Source organism: Salvelinus namaycush, chromosome 24, assembly GCF_016432855.1.
Source record: "Salvelinus namaycush isolate Seneca chromosome 24, SaNama_1.0, whole genome shotgun sequence".
NCBI classification, from domain to species: Eukaryota; Metazoa; Chordata; class Actinopteri; order Salmoniformes; family Salmonidae; genus Salvelinus; species Salvelinus namaycush.
The window spans coordinates 15,634,272-15,652,364 of record NC_052330.1 but is presented as its reverse complement, the minus strand read 5'-3'; the positions used below and the strand labels follow the sequence as shown (position 1 = coordinate 15,652,364).

General features: G+C 46.3%; 1 protein-coding gene across 1 annotated transcript in view; it reads right to left on the bottom strand.

Moving 5' to 3' along the window:
• LOC120019007 (protein enabled homolog) overlaps positions 1-18,093 on the bottom strand; it is an 82,193-nt gene that overhangs the window by 24,853 nt on the left and 39,247 nt on the right. Inside the window, exon 4 of the mRNA XM_038962190.1 lies at positions 11,305-11,377. Coding sequence (XP_038818118.1) covers positions 11,305-11,377 — 73 coding nt within the window. The remainder of the gene's footprint in view (positions 1-11,304; positions 11,378-18,093) is intronic.

Here is an 18,093-nt window from a genome sequence, read left to right as displayed (position 1 = left end):
AGAATAGGACTCATCTGTAGCTGAATCTGTTCTACACTATGTGCTGAGAAAAGCAGTGAGACCAGTCAGAGTGGAAGCTGGACATCAATAAACCATCAATGTGCCAACTCAGGGAATTGCAGGATCAATCAATCCAGAATGACTTAATGGACTCCAGTGACCTAAGGCAGGGGATTTAACGGAAGGCAAATCTCTCCTCTTTTCCTGATGGAGCTCTAAAAAGCCTTGAAATGCCTTCCATTGACTGAAATGATGACCCTTGACTAATATCACCAGTGACATATAATCCATCATTAACATACATAGTTTAAGAACCACATGAGAATGATTTGAATGTTACTTAAGACTAAAGCTTTAGCTAGTATTACAGGGACAGTATTACAGGCCGCGGCTCCAATCCATTCTGTAGGCTGGATTAGCCAGAGGAAGAGAGGAAGTCAGATTCAGCTGGTGGAGATCCTCTCTCTCCCAGGACCAGTGTGGAGGAGGCTGAGAAGGCTTTCACTCGCTGTCGCCTCAGCAAGGCTTCCCTCAGGCCTACCCCAGTACCACTGACCCCATTCTACATATTGACCAGTCTCACTCTACAAGGTGTCCCCATATGACACTGCACTGTTACCAAACCGTAGCTGTGCCCAGCAGGCTCCCAGAGGAAGGCCCAACTCCTCGCTCCTGGAGCACTTCATAATCACAGCCTCATTACAGTAAGAAAGGGAGTATTGAGAGCAGAGGACTACTGTTCCAGTTTAGTCCTCATATCCCTCTCCCCTCCCTCCCTTAACCTCAACACCCTCCTCACTCACCTCCTCCCTCTCCCTCACTGAGTTAATTAAAAAGAGCAGGAGTGAGGAGTGTCCTAGTGTTCATTGGGCGCTGGGCCACTAGAGGGCTGGAGGCAGAGTATGAGGCTCAAAGGACCATTCCCAGGAGTTTCTCTATAGGATAACATCCCCTGATCACCACAGTGGTATAGTTACAGTAGAGAGTACAGCAGAGAGTCTACTGTATAATGTAGTGTATATCAGTGCTAAGATAAGGGGCGCTCTAGAGATTAGCATATACTCCACCCAGGGGCAGTCTGGGAGGGGTGGGGGCGGTAGCTCCACCAACTAGAAGATCGTCAAACTGTGACAGGAGTGCTGACAGGCTACTGGAGACCACTGCACAAGCCTGTAAACACCACGATTAAAAAACATACCAGGGGCAGCAGTGATATCTAATATAAGAATGTCAGAGGTTACATTTGGCAGGATGCTGTTGAGAGCAACAGGAAGGGTTTATTACGCAACACCACTAGAAAGACAGACAGGGTTGGAGAAGGTCAGTGGGGGATAATGCAACTGACGTGCAATATCCCAATGACCCATCATATATGGGGAGTAGTTACACCATACAAAACAGAGGTCAACTTTATAGGAATAGCCTAATACCAGGGATAGTGTATGGTACATTTTAATGCTACACACTATATAAAACAAGACTTGCTTCACCATAAAGGGACAACGTTTTACAAACATAGACATTTGATTAACTTGGGTTATAGTGACATGACATTCCATCTGTCCACAGCAATGGATCAGACTAATTCCCTACAGCGTATATTTATTTATTTTTATGTGCAATGCTATCTGACACGTACTGCATTCCCCGGCATATGAGATCATAACATTTCTACACAACACACACGGAGAACAGTTCAAATAAGCACCAGGGTGAGGGAAGGGGTTAAAAGTGGGTTGGGAAAGAAAATAACCTAGGATGAATTACTGTTCAACTGTACAGTACATCCCTGTGTGGGAATAATTGTGAAAATGTGAAATATAGTTTCAAACAAATAAAATAAGCCTCAGGTCTCACCCTGTCTGTCAGGAGAGATGGAAGGAGAGAGGGAGTTAAGACGGAGAAGCTGAGACGGGCCGACTGCCTGCCATTCGCCAAGCGATTAGTTTACATCCCGTGTAACTTTCAAGGGAGGGGCGTCATGTTGGAGCAATGTTCTCTTTGAGTTAAACATGGATATTCTGAAGCAGTAAGGTCATCAGCCTTCTCAGATGAGGGATCATAAAGAAAATGTCAGTTTGAGTACTAGTGTATACTGTACCCATTAGCTGAACGACCAAGTTCTTTACATTCCAATATAGAAGCTTTTTGGGATATGACAACTATATCTCTCAGACTGTTGAACAATACAATGTATCATCATAGTGGGCCAAAGTGGAGAATTAACAATACAATGTATCATCATAGTGGGCCAAAGTGGAGAATTAACAATACAACGTATCATCATAGTGGGCCAAAGTGGAGAATTAACAATACAATGTATCATCATAGTGGGCCAAAGTGGAGAATTAACAATACAACGTATCATCATAGTGGGCCAAAGTGGAGAATTAACAATACAATGTATCATCATAGTGGGCCAAAGTGGAGAATTAACAATACAATGTATCATCATAGTGGGCCAAAGTGGAGAATTAACAATGCGTCTCGGTCTTGCTGAGAGAGAAGGCAGCTCCCTGCAGGTCCTATTGAATAGAAGAATGGAACCAGATGAGAAATGATCAAAGGATGCCTCACCGCATGTCAACACACAAACACAGAATTTCCCTCACTTTCTCACAGGAGACCAACATACACAACGAGCCGAGTGGAAAAAGGCTGGATTTGTCTCGGACTTTGCCTCTCTCCCACTTAAGGGAATGAAGGCTTCAAAGATGTGAAAAACCTTGCTGATCCATTTACTGGCGTCTCAGTTCCTGACATGCGTTGCCTGGGGAACGGTTGCTAAGGGAGTGTAGGCGGGACACGGCCTGAATCCGAACGTTTTCCAACAACTTACTACTATTGACTCAACAACAAAAAGAAGCTTGGGCTCTATTTTACAAGAAAAAAATAAATCACTTGAATGTGTTTGACAAATGACTTATTTAGACAGTAGGAAAGCAGTCAGAACTGTGTGCGGGAGGGGGGGGGGACCTGCGCGGGAGGGGGGGGGGGGGGGGGACCTGTGCGGGAGGGGGGGGGGGGGGACCTGCGCGGGAGGGGGGGGACCTGCGCGGGAGGGGGGGGGGGGGGGGACCTGCGCGGGAGGGGGGGGGGGGGACCTGCGCGGGAGGGGGGGGGGACCTGCGCGGGAGGGGGGGGGGACCTGCGCGGGGGGGGGGGGGGGACCTGCGCGGGAGGGGGGGGGGGACCTGACAGTATGAATGCCTCAGGACGAGGGCAGAATAGAAATTAATACTAAATTAGAACCAAGGTTGGGGCAAGAGCAGATGTTAGGCAACATGGTATACAGTTACAGAACATCCTTTTCACAAGCAGATGTTAGGCAACATGGTATACAGTTACAGAACATCCTTTTCACAAACAGATGTTAGGCAACATGGTATACAGTTACAGAACATCCTTTTCACAAACAGATGTTAGGCAACATGGTATACAGTTACAGAACATCCTTTTCACAAACAGATGTTAGGCAACATGGTATACAGTTACAGAACATCCTTTTCACAAACAGATGTTAGGCAACATGGTATACAGTTACATAACATCCTTTTCACAAACAGAGAAAATTCTGCATTGACGAGTAAGCGTCTTTGGAGTGGTATGAGAACAAATTGCAAACAGTCCAAGCTTTTGGGTGTAGCAATAGTGTGATGCTGTTATCCTTGATTCCGACAGCCAAGGAAAGCAAAGCTGCAGAATCACAAAGCCTGGAAAGCCAACAGTCCAGTCAGTCAGAGCAGCTTTCCTCATTGGCTCAGAGGCCTGAACAGTTTTGTCTGTGTGGACTGATGCCCAGTTAGTCCATATGGAGCTACTCTATAAAGGACTCAGTCCAAATCTACAGCTCACAGTCACTACCACGTGTCCCCTAGCCAAGTGCAGGAGACCAGATCAGAACACTAGTCAAGGAGGGGAATTCGTTTTTGTCCAACAGCAACCCTGTGTGTGTTGGACACTAACAGAACACAAATACATGCACTGTGTACAAAACATTAGGAACATAGACTGACCAGGTGAATCCAGGTGAAAGCTATGATCCCTTATTGATGTCACTTGTTATATCCACTTTAAATCAGTGTAGATGAAGGGGAGGAGACAGGTTAAAGAATGATTTTTAAGCTTGGAGACAATTGAGACATGAATTGAGTGTGTGGGCCATTCATAGGGTGACTGGGCAAGAGTAAATATTTACAGTGTATTCGGAAAGTATTCAGACCCCTTGACTTTTACATTTTGTTACGTTCCAGCCTTATTCTAAAAATATATATTAAAAAAATTCCCCTCATCAATCTACACACAATACCCCATAATGACAAATCGAAAACAGGTTTAGACATTTTTGCAAATGTAGTAAAAAGAAAAAACAGAAATACCTTATTTACATAAGTATTCAGACCCTTTGTTATGGGACGTGAAATTGAGCTCAGGTGCATCCTGTTTCCATTCAATTAATTGGACATGATTTGGAAAGGCACACACCTGTCTATATAAGGTCCCACAGTTGACAGTTCATGTAAGAGCAAAAACCAAGCCATGAGGTCGAAGGAATTTTCTGTAGTGCTTCGAGACAGGACTGTGTCGAGGCAGAGATCTGGGTAAGGGTACCAAACAAATGTCTGCAGCATTGAAGGTCCCCCAAAACACAGTGGCCTCCATCATTCATAAATGAAAGAAGTTTGGAACCACCAAGACTCTTCCTAGAGCTGGCCGCCTGGCCAAACTGAGCAATCGAGGGAGAAGGGCCTTGGTCAGGGAGATGACCAAGAACCCGATAGTCACTCTGACAGAGCTCCAGAGTTCCTCTGTGGAGATGTGGGAACCTTCCAGAAGGACAGCCATCTCTGCAGCACTCCACCAATCAGGCTTTTATGGTAGAGTGGCCAGACTAAAGCCACTTCTCTGTAAAAGGCACATGACAGCCCACTTGGAGTTTGCCAAAAGGCACCCAAATAACTCTCAGACCATGAGAAACAAGATTCTCTGGTCTGATGAAACCAAGTTTGAATTATTTGGCCTTAATGCCAAGCATCACATCTGGAGGAAACCTGGCACCAACCCTATGGTGAAGCATGGTGGTGGCAGCATCATGCTGTGGGGATGTTTTTCAGCAGCAGGGACTGGGAGACTAGTCAGGATCGAGGGAAAGATGAACGGAGCAAAGTACAGATAGATCCTTGATGAAAACCTGCTCCAGAGTGCTCAGGACCTCCGACTGGGACGAAGGTTCACCTTCCAACAGGACAACGACCCTAAGCACACAGCCAAGACAACTCAGGAGTGGCTTTGGGACAAGCCTCTGAATGTCCTTGAGTGGCCCAGCCAGAGACCAGACTTGAACCTGGTGAAACATCTCTGGAGAGACCTGAAAATAGCTGTGCAGTGACGCTCCCCATCCAACCTGACAGAGCTTGAGAGGATCTGCAGAGAAGAATGGGAGAAACTCCCCAAATACAGGTGTGCCAAGCTTGTAGCGTCATACCCAAGAAGACTCAAGGCTGTAATCGCTGCCAAAGGTGCTTCAACAAAGTACTGAGTAAAGGGTGTGAATACTTATGTAAATGTGATAATTTTTTTATACACCCCCCCCCCCCCCCCAAAAAAAAAAACAGGTTTTGCTTTGTCATTATGGGGTATTGTGTGTAGATTGATGACGGGAAACAACAATTTAATACATTTTAGAATTAGGCTGTAAATTGTGGAAAAAGTCAAGGGGTCTGAATACTTCCGAATGCACAGTAAGTGCCTTTGAACGGCGTATGGTAGTAGGTGCCAGGCACACCGGTTTGAGTGTGTCAAAAACTGCAAAGCTACTGGGTTTTTCACACTCAACAGTTTCCTGTGTGTATCAAGAATGGTCCACCACCCAAAGGACACCCAACTTGAAACAACTATGGGAAGCATTGGAGTCAACATGGGCCAGCATCCTTGTGGAACGTTTGACACCTTGTAGAGTCCATGCCCCGACGAATTGAGGCTGTTCTGAGGGCAAAAGGGGGTGCAACTCAATAGTAGGAAGGTGTTCCTAATGTTTTGTACACTCAGAGTTTAGTCTGCCACAGCTGCAGGTGTTTGATGCTATCCCTCCACCACTATTACTGTGTGATCTCAATGTCAAGCAGCAAAGAAATGCTCCTCAATTTCCAATCTCCCTGCGTCAGTATGAAGGATATCAGCCTTTTGTCTCAGCACTTGCAGCGTTACAGCCAACCTGCTATTGCTTCACACCAGTTATTTATATACCCCATTATTCCACCTCATGTCTTTTTCATCTAACGGTAGGTTAATACTGGGAATCTCGGGTACGTTTAAAGAGGCGTCTAACAGTCTTCCCATGGCTGTGGTGTCTGTGGCGTCTTCAGAAGGACTGGGATTCAGGATTGGGGGTAAGGAGAAAAACAACCAAATCCACATCTTTGCCTGTGTAATCCTCTGGAAACCACAACCAGCGACATTCTGACTGAGGAGAGTAATCTAAATATTTATTTATTGTGTGGTAAAAAAAAAAGACAGAAATAGTCAGAGTAGACATAGCAATGCATGACAGAGCACAGAATGGATTTAAGAGATGGATATACCAACAACCAGGGCTGATCATGTGGTCATTCAAGAATTGTGTGTCATTGTTGGACGTACTGTAAATGGGGTTTCAACATTATTGCTCTTTCCCCTCACACACATACAATGTGTACAAAACATTAACAACACCTGCTCTTTCCATGACAGACCGACCAGGTGAATCCAGCTGAAAGCTTTGATCCCTTATTGATGTCACTTGTTAAATCCACTTCAAATCAGTGTAGATGAAGGGGAGGAGACCGGGTTAAATAAGGATTTTTAAGCCTTGAGACAATTGAGACATGGATTGTGCATGTGTGCCGTTCAGAGGGTGAACGGGCAAGACAAAGCCAGGCGCACCGGTTTGAGTGTGTCAAGAACTGCAACGCTGCTGGGCTTTTCAAGCTCAACAGTTTTCCCAAGAATGGTCCACCATCCAAAGGACATCCAGCCAACTTAACACAACTGTGCGAAGCATTGGAGTCAACATGGGCCAGCATCCCTGTGGAACACTTTCGACATCTTGTAGAGTCCATGCCCCGACAAATTGAGACTGTTCTGAGGGCAAAAGGGGGTGCAGCTTAGTATTAGGAAAGTGTTCCTAATGTGTTGTACACTCAATCACACACACTGATCCCTGGGATACCCTGTGCTGCCCTGAGGCCATAGCTGAGTAGTGAGAGAGCTGTTGGCTGAGTCCACGCAACTAGTAGGTCCAGCTGGGCCTTTTGCTCGCTATCCCTCTCTCACCCCTTTCCTCCTTTTCATTTGACATCTGTTCCCTTGGCCATCAGTATTTCATTAAGATATTCCAAGCAGAGAGGAAGCAGCCAGGTGTAGTGTTGCAGACAGTACTAGTTTTAACTGTAGACAGAGCAGAGACACACAGAGCAGAGATCAGCTCTGGAACACGACCAAACTGGACCTCTGCATTACTGAAGGGTCACCAGCACTGACCACAGAACAGTTCTTAACCCTGGTGGTGTTAGGCTATTCCACGACAAGGCTCAATGATGGATGAGTGTATTGGAAAGCTACTATGAGAAGACAGTCATTTAATCATTGGGGTTATTTATAAAAGGGAAGAAAACAACAGTGACCTTTAAAATACACCTATCACTAAAGATTAGAGTGTGAGCTCACAGTTAAGCAGTTGACCTTCAGGCTAAATCTAAGGCGGAATTATAGACCAACAAAATTGTTAGTAAAAATAAAACACTTTCAGGGTCGGGCTGGAAGTACTAGTCTGTAGTAAACAGACCTCTCAATGGAAATGTAAGTGTGTGCGTGCGTGCGTGTGTGTTCACCAGTGCGTGCTTGCATCCTGGTGTGGAGGTGTTTCTGCACGTGTGTGTTTTTGAGAGAGTACGGATGAGTGTTTGAGCCTGCGAGGGTGTAGCCTATAATCAACCCCCTCCATCCCTCTCCACTCCATCTCTCCAGGGTTGGTCGGGCAGGATTGTAGTGAGTTTGCGTCACAGGGATGACATCAGGCATTAAGCACCCAGGCCAGTTACATTGACTGCAACAGCTAAATATAGATGAGGGCCGGACCAGAACAGAAGAGTCAGAATGAGGGGGAGGCTCAGGGCCAGATCCATTGCACACACTAAAATAACTCCTTTGAACACATTCAGGCCTTTCGTGTTTCTAGAAGAGCAACAAAGATTGGGTCAGATATCCTTACAAGGAGTCGTCCTACTACTCACAGTAAAGGAATGCTTCCTCTAACACTAGAGTAGGGCGCATGGCACAGACGGACACATTGCTATGTCAGGTATGTCTCTGTATGAGGTCATGCACCAGCCAGGGACATTCAGAACATTTGGAACGGTCCAGGGACATTCTTTACAGGGAGAATAAGGTGAAAATGTTTTCCCCCTGAGGTATATGTCTGAATGTGTACTGTAAGTATTTTAGACAAGGTAATCACTCAACAAGCTTTTTAGGAGCAGGCCACCCACCTCTCAAACCCCCCTCCCTGTGTGTGTGCGCCGCATGTTAGCATGGAGCACAAATACAGCTTGTTGATGACAGGGTTAATATCAAATCCGTGTCAGGAAACAAGTTCACGACTTTCAGATGGCAGAGAGCGGGCCGGGTCGACTTTACGAGGCTCCAACATAAACAAGTCACTTCATGAATTTGTACTCCAGTACCAACTCGCACACACCCATGGACAACCACGCACAACCACGCACACCCACGCACACCCACACACACCCACGCACAACCACGCACAACCAGGCACAACCAGGCACACCAGTGGAACACTAAGAACAAGGCCATTAAACTGCTAAAGTACAGGATATGAACCAGAGATCAATATACTCTATGTAACCTCATCTGAGTCTAACATGGATGGGTATGAATGATGAGAGGTTTTTCAAACATACAATATACCACAATGACATATTCCCAAGGCAGTCGCCACCAATAAACTGTTGTCAACTAAATTACCAAGTTGCGTTACAGCAGGCCTTGGTGTCTCAGTGAGCCTGCTGAAACAAGATGATTCATTTCATTAAAAGTGTATGTGTTGGCGGAGTCATAAATCATATGACGATGGTGGCAGGTTTCATTAGGGGACAGGAAGGGACCACAAAGAGACAAAAAAGGCCAGATACACACCGACCGGACTGACACACACACGCAAACAGACGTACGCAAACACACAGAATCTTCAAATTCTTTCTTACTCACTGAACAATCTTCACAGTTAATCGTCCATAACGACCACTGGGTACTAAAGAAACCAAATCTAGGCCGATTAACAAAAAAATGTCATGGATGATTTATCTTTCGACTGTAAAGCTGTTAAATTAAAAATCCCAGGGGCAGGGTTGTCTGGGATGGAAACGTCCCTGACTCACACAGAACCAGTTACCATAATGAGAACCTTGTCTCTCCATCTTAACTTCAAATCATTGCAGAGATGACAATATATACTGCTGCCTGCTGCCTTACCAGGATTTAGAAGAGATCTGTTCATCATTCACAACACAGTACAGCACCTTGACCCCCACCAGTCGCTTACACTACAACCATCGCACACACTCTCCCCCTAAACTACCTGTCAGTCAGCCAGAATATCTAAATCCACAGCATATTTCTCTGTAACCGACTGGAGAACAAGGAGAGAGGGCCAGGGCCAATCCAACCTCCCGACACTCACTACTGAACTGCTGTGACGCAGGATATGGTAATGGGAGGAAAGGGAGTTGACTTCAGTCACCTTCATTCCAGGTGGTTATATTGTCATGACGCAACGTCTTTGTGTACACAGGGACAGGACAGGAGGCAGTGTGGGCCTGTGAAATTAGGCTGCATCTAATTAAATAACATGTTACAGGTTTCTGTGATCAGGTGAGAGAGACCAGCTGGCTCCGATTAATACTACTGCTACAATGCTACACTGCACTGCCCTGTGGTGCCCCACTGACGAATAGGGGGCCTCTTCTCCACACAGAGAAATACAGAGTTAGCAGCATACACTCATTACTATTACCTACGGGGGAATAGGAGCCGTTTAAGGAGAAGGAAAAACAATTACAGGTAGAGTATCCCCTCTAAGACCCACAAAGCAGAACGGACTGCATTAACCATGAGAAAGCACAACACGCTTAACCTTCTGTAAAAGCTGAATATGAATATGGAAGAGATCTCATGCCAAGCGTTATTGAGTGTGCATGCGTGTAGCAGGAGGGAGGCTCAGAGGATTTAGAGCAGTGGGTTTTTAGAAGTGGAGAGAAAGCCTTAGCCGAGGTCTCCTGAGAGTGATAGGGGCTCGCTGTAGAATAGCTTTTCATTAAGAAGGCCTCTGAGTATCAGTCCATTTCAGATCCTTGCTCTCTCACAGGTGTGTGTGTGTGTGTGTGTGTGTGTGTGTGTGTGTGTGTGTGTGTGTGTGTGTGTGTGTGTGTGTGTGTGTCAGCTCCTAACCTTGTGCTGTAAGTTTACCATTGTACTCAGCAAGGGATAAGTGTTTTGTGATTCCACTGGACACGCTGATGTGGTGCCTGTTTGCTACAGCCTGCTAGTCACAGCCCCCCCCATCATCCTCCCACCCAGCCCTGCTTTACTCTACTCCAGGGGTGTCTGCCGCTGTGCCTGAACACAAACTGGCAACCATCAGCCTCTCCCGGTACAAGAATGTTGGGCTCCTGAGTGGAGCAGCGGTCTAAGACACTGCATCTCAGTGCTAGAAATGTCACTACAGACACCCTGGTTCGAATCCAGTCTGTATCACTACCGGCCGTGATTGGTAGTCCCATAGGGCGGCGCACAATTGGACCAGTGTCTTCCGGGTTTGGCCGGGTTAGGCCGTCATTGTAAATAAGAATTTGTTCTTAACTGACTTTCCTAGTTAAATAAAAGATAAAATATTTAATAAAAATGTTAGAGAACACCGCCTGCAGGCAACCAAAGTCTCCACCGCCTGCAGGCAACCAAAGTCTCCACCGCCTGCCTGGTTAAATATGGGAGTGGCGAGGCTGGAGAGATGACATGCTTTGGGATCAATAGACCAAAACCGTCCATATCCACTCTAAAGTACTTGGATCAATATATTTAGGCAAGCAGGCACTGTCGAGCAGGGCAACTGTCCGATTGGCTCATAATTTATTGAAACACTGAACTTAAACAGGGAATTCTACTCAGAAGTGTGTGTAAAGTCACTGGGCTGAGGAATAGTGTTGTGTTTAGTATTCTTGTGTTCAGTGGCATTGTAGGCCTAGATCTTACCTTCTCTGCATCTCCAGGTCCTCTGGCGAAGGTCCATTCTGAACCTGGAGGCTCTGTCTTGGCAACGTGGGGCCTGTAGAGAGAACACAGAGATGGTCACACATCTGCTCGGAGAAAATGGCCTCTGGACTCGTCGCTTTTGACTAAAATCTCAACTCCTAAACATTGATGTCAATGTAGTCTGATTTCTATTCCACCAAGTCGTTTCTCAGCATTTCTTTCAAAATCAGGATAGATCAAACCCAAACCGCACTTCAACAACCTCCTCCTAAACTCTCTTTCCTTCTCCTTTTCAGGCCAAACCGATCCTTTTAAGCATAATTCACTGTCAGCCGGCTGGGTTGTGACCTAATGTCTGATCCACTCCCAGATCTGTCCATCAGCCTTCTCTCAAAGGTACTCCAACCAATCAGCAATCATATCCACTGACGGCACTGGACCGCTGCCAAAGGGTCATGGAGTGACAAAACCATTGAATATCTGGGGACTGTAGAGAGCTCCACATGTCAGGGACCAAATATATATTGTTGTTGACAAAAGGTATATATGCTAAAGTGGTTTTAAGTGATTCACTGAAGCCTACGTTCGATAGGTGAAAAGCCTCTACGTTGATGGCCAGACTAAGAGTGTATAGATGGAAGTTGGAGGGCTTGAATCTGCCCAAAAGAGAAGAATCTTCAGAGGCTGTCAGTATTCTGGCTGTCTAGTGTCTGTGTCGAGCAGTGATACATTGATATGCTATTCCAGACAGACAGAGAGAGGGACAACGAGGAGTAGAGGGAGGGCTCCAGATCTGAGAGAAGAATAAGGATTTTATCTGGAAAGGTTTGGCAGCAGTGACTCCTATATAACCTTCTGTCCATACACCAGACCTGCTAGTGACAGTCCACCACAACCACTAGCTACAGGCCTCTACACTCCTCAGCAACAAGCCGATCTGCTGAACAAGCATATACCACCTATGAACTGCTACAAAATGGAATATAATGTTGTGGATAAAGTTCGGAATGACAATTTCATGTGTACAACGTCTAAAGACCTGCATCACTACACCGTATCTGGATGTTTTTGGAGCCTTTGTTGGTGTGTTTTTTTCAGGGCTCCCATACTGAGGAAGTGATTCGCTGTTTGGGTTAAGTTGATCAAAAACAAGTGAAATCACAAAAAAAGGTGTCTGGACCCTTCAATAACATGCTATTTACATCAAAAATAGAGATTTGGTCATACAAAAAGAAAACGTATCCTTTAAAAGGCTCATATAGACCCAGCCTGGCCTCTTTGGCATGGGCCTCTGGATCAATGCAGCATTCAACAGGTGATGGGGGGGGCCCTTGGAGCCCTGTTTACCAGGTATGGAAGTACAGAGTATAGACAATTATGTGATGGAGCTGAGCTGACATTTTCTGTCTGTTTTCTTCGCCTACACAACCTAAACAGCAGGAAACAGTGGCAATGGGTTTGAGAGGAAGAGAGATGGAAGACAGCAGGTAGGGCTGTTGTCTGGGTAATGATGGCTGCAGCAACATGACTGCCAGTGGTGCTTTGTGTGAGCAGGGAAATAGTCAGAAACAGATCCCAGGCCTGTTATAACGAGAGGGAATGAAATGTGTGACGGACAGTCTCAGCGCTGTGGTCACTCTCACCAAACAGCGGAGCTGTAAACACAGCAGAAATGGTCTCCTGCCGATGAGAAAGTCTCATAGATCACAGTGTAAACAACACCAGTCACCCAGAGCATGACTCGCAGCAGGCCTGAGATGGGGTGTCTGTCTGGACAATAACAGTGTTGTGAAAGGGCCACTCCCCTTGCAGAGAGTTAGAAATTGAGCTAAATTAATTTTGGACATGGGACTAGGAGCAATGCATTCAGATAATCCCATTATGTAATGAGAAACAATAAGTAGCTACATGGGGAAATGTGTTTTCTTCCTGTACACCAGCACTGAACAGTAAAGAAACTCCAGCTCTCATCTATAATGTCTAGATTTATGTTGTGGAACGAATCACCCAAACCCAATAATAAAGCAGTTTCCTTTTCCAACCACTAAATCAAGCAGTATTAGGTTAGTAGCTAGCCATCTGGAGCAGATAGCATCAGGCAGGGTAGTGTGGATGAGGTTTGCTCCATCCTCTGTCCACAGCATTACTGTCAGCCCTGCTTCTTTTTATATGTTGACACAGCCCATGCTTCCAGGATGACCGCACCCTCCATCAACACAGCCACGGTGTGTGTCTCTGTCTGTGTGTGTGTGTGTGTGTGTGTGCGTGTGTGTGTGTGTGTGTGTACCAACAGGCTTCACCACCTTCCTACCCCTTTATGAACCCCCCCCCCCCCCCCCCAAGACATGGGTGGATTTGTGCCTAAAACGTTTCTGTAGCCGTATTCAGAGTATTCAGAGCCAGGTAAGACAAAAGCACTCCTGGTTGGCCGGCACCCAGCAGCACTTAGTCTCTGTAAAGATAGGCACTTTTCCTCTTTTAAATCCTCTCACATCATTAGATCCCATACTGGGACTGAAATACTTCTGCTGCATGGCAAAGACCGACAACAGTGCATCCACAGTTAAATAAACAATGTTTAATCAAGACTTCCCCGTTACTGAAATACAGACAATACATGAATCTCTGATTAATGCCCGAGAATGTGTCACTGGACTGAGAAACCTACAAATGGTAAGATCGCTTTTTCAAAATGCCTAGGACCACAAAAACCTCACAAAACAAACGTGCACACAAACACACACACACAAATCCAGTGTAACAGTAGAAGTCCCATTGAGCCAGGGAGCAGAGAGAGCATCCTCACACCTACATGATGGCAGGGAGACTGCAGGCCTCTTCTGACAGCAGATATACTGCCACAGTCCATCATCCAGGCAGTCTTTAGGTGCTCCAACCACAGCCCTGGACCTAGTCTTAACCATAGCCATAGACCCAGTACCAACTAAAACCCCAGATCCAGTCCCAAACTCAGTCCCAGGCATCATGGCTCCGCTGGCAGCCATCCCATCTGCAGAGTCCTGGGAGCTCAGATAGAGCACCATGTTTCTGGACACACACAGCGTCCCGAGCTGCTACTAACAGTACGCCACGCCTGGAGCCAGGGCTACGCGGATGCTCAGGTCAATAAGACACACAGCAGACAGGCAGGGAGGAGAGGAGGAAGGGAGTAGCGAGAGAGAGCGAGCGAGAGAGAGAGAGAGCGAGAGAGAGTGAGAGAGAGAGCGAGAGAGAGAGAGAGAGAGGGGAGTAGAGGGAGGTATTTACAGGATGTGGTCCCACACTCCGGTTGGTCCGTCCGGCACACTTCCTGGTCTTGATCAATTATTCATGGATGAATGGGCGAAGGGCAGAGAACTGCCCCCCCCCCCCCTTCACCTCATAACACCGTGTGTGTATCAATTCTAGAGACAAATCAAGTCAAAAACCCAGAGGGAAGACTTAAAGAAATGGAAACAGAGACACAGAAAGTGGCACACAAAGTAAGAAGAGTGATGTATACTAGAGGAACAGCTACAAACAAGAAACCAGAGCTTTCCTTTGATCACACTGCATTGGTGCGTTTCCCCACCGGACCATGAAGGTATTGTACAAACAGCCTGATGGTCTCTATTCTAATGTGTTGGTTTCCTCCCTGTTACATCACACAGATCTACAGATGAGATGAAAGGAAGAGATGAGGGTGGTCTCGGAGGTTGTCCTCTTTCTGTGAAACAGCCATGTTGTGTTCCAGCCCCTTCCAGCCCCTGTAGTGTCTCTCTATTCCTACTTCACTGTTCCTGGGTCAGGAAGACGTATCACTGCCTCGGTCTGTTTCCTGGACTGCTGACCTGGGACCTGTGTGATGGGGCTCTGTGGGGATGAGTCATCATGACCCAGTCATACTGCTGATGAAGAGGACCAGGTAGAGCCCTATATATAGTGTTGGTGAAGAGGACAGGTAGAGCCCTATACATACTACTGATGAAGAGGACCAGGTAGAGCCCTATACATACTACTGATGAAGAGGACCAGGTAGAGCCCAATACATACTACTGATGAAGAGGACCAGGTAGAGCCCTATATATAGTGATGGTGAAGAGGACCAGGTAGAGCCCATACATACTACTGGTGAAGAGGACCAGGTAGAGCCCTATACATAGTGCTGATGAAGAGGACCAGATAGAGCCCTATACATACTACTGATGAAGAGGACCAGGTAGAGCCCTATACATACTACTGATGAAGAGGACCAGGTAGAGCCCTATACATACTACTGATGAAGAGGACCAGGTAGAGCCCTATATATAGTGATGGTGAAGAGGACCAGGTAGAGCCCTTTATATAGTGATGGTGAAGAGGACCAGGTAGAGCCCTATACATACTACTGATGAAGAGGACCAGGTAGAGCCCTATATATAGTGATGGTGAAGAGGACCAGGTAGAGCCCTATACATACTACTGATGAAGAGGACCAGGTAGAGCCCTATATATAGTGATGGTGAAGAGGACCAGGTAGAGCCCTATATATAGTGATGGTGAAGAGGACCAGGTAGAGCCCTATACATAGTGCTGATGAAGAGGACCAGATAGAGCCCTATACATAGTACTGATGAAGAGGACCAGGTAGAGCCCTATATATAGTGATGGTGAAGAGAACCAGGTAGAGCCCTATACATAGTGCTGATGAAGAGGACCAGATAGAGCCCTATACATACTACTGATGAAGAGGACCAGGTAGAGCCCTATATATAGTGATGGTGAAGAGGACCAGGTAGAGCCCTATACATACTACTGATGAAGAGGACCAGGTAGAGCCCTATACATACTACTGATGAAGAGGACCAGGTAGAGCCCTATATATAGTGATGGTGAAGAGGACCAGGTAGAGCCCTATACATACTACTGATGAAGTGGACCAGGTAGAGCCCTATACATACTACTGATGAAGAGGACCAGGTAGAGCCCTATACATACTACTGATGAAGAGGATCAGGTAGAGCCCTATATATACTACTGATGAAGAGGACCAGGTAGAGCCCTATACATACTACTGATGAAGAGGACCAGGTAGAGCCCTATATATAGTGATGGTGAAGAGGACAGGTAGAGCCCTATACATAGTGCTGATGAAGAGGACCAGGTAGAGCCTATACATACTACTGATGAAGAGGACCAGGTAGAGCCCTATACATACTGCTGATGAAGAGGACCAGGTAGAGCCCTATATATAGTGATGGTGAAGAGGACAGGTAGAGCCCATACATACTGCTGATGAAGAGGATCAGGTAGAGCCCATACATACTGCTGATGAAGAGGATCAGGTAGAGCCTATACATACTGCTGATGAAGAGGATCAGGTAGAGCCCATACATACTGCTGATGAAGAGGATCAGGTAGAGCCTATACATACTGCTGATGAAGAGGATCAGGTAGAGCCCTATACATACTGCTGATGAAGAGGACCAGGTAGAGCCCTATACATACTGCTGATGAAGAGGATCAGGTAGAGCCTATACATACTGCTGATGAAGAGGATCAGGTAGAGCCCTATACATAGTGCTGATGAAGAGGACCAGGTAGAGCCCTATACATACTGCTGATGAAGAGGATCAGGTAGAGCCCTATATATAGTGATGGTGAAGAGGATCAGGTAGAGCCCTATATATAGTGATGGTGAAGAGGACCAGGTAGAGCCCATACATACTGCTGATGAAGAGGATCAGGTAGAGCCCTATATATAGTGATGGTGAAGCGGATCAGGTAGAGCCCTATATATAGTGATGGTGAAGTGGACAGGTAGAGCCCATACATACTGCTGATGAAGAGGATCAGGTAGAGCCCTATTCTTAGTGCTGATGAAGAGGATCAGGTAGAGCCCTATTCTTAGTGCCGATGAAGAGGATCAGGTAGAGCCTATACATACTGCTGATGAAGAGGATCAGGTAGAGCCCATACATACTGCTGATGAAGAGGATCAGGTAGAGCCTATACATACTGCTGATGAAGAGGATCAGGTAGAGCCCTATACATACTACTGATGAAGAGGATCAGGTAGAGCCCTATACATACTACTGATGAAGAGGATCAGGTAGAGCCCTATACATACTACTGATGAAGAGGATGAGGTAGAGCCCTATATATAGTGATGGTGAAGAGGACCAGGTAGAGCCCTATACATACTGCTGATGAAGAGGATCAGGTAGAGCCCTATTCTTAGTGCTGATGAAGAGGACCAGATAGAGCCCTATACATACTACTGATGAAGAGGACCAGGTAGAGCCCTATACATACTGCTGATGAAGAGGACCAGGTAGAGCCCTATATATAGTGATGGTGAAGAGGACAGGTAGAGCCCATACATACTGCTGATGAAGAGGATCAGGTAGAGCCCATACATACTGCTGATGAAGAGGATCAGGTAGAGCCTATACATACTGCTGATGAAGAGGATCAGGTAGAGCCCATACATACTGCTGATGAAGAGGATCAGGTAGAGCCTATACATACTGCTGATGAAGAGGATCAGGTAGAGCCCTATACATACTGCTGATGAAGAGGACCAGGTAGAGCCCTATACATACTGCTGATGAAGAGGATCAGGTAGAGCCTATACATACTGCTGATGAAGAGGATCAGGTAGAGCCCTATACATAGTGCTGATGAAGAGGACCAGGTAGAGCCCTATACATACTGCTGATGAAGAGGATCAGGTAGAGCCCTATATATAGTGATGGTGAAGAGGATCAGGTAGAGCCCTATATATAGTGATGGTGAAGAGGACCAGGTAGAGCCCATACATACTGCTGA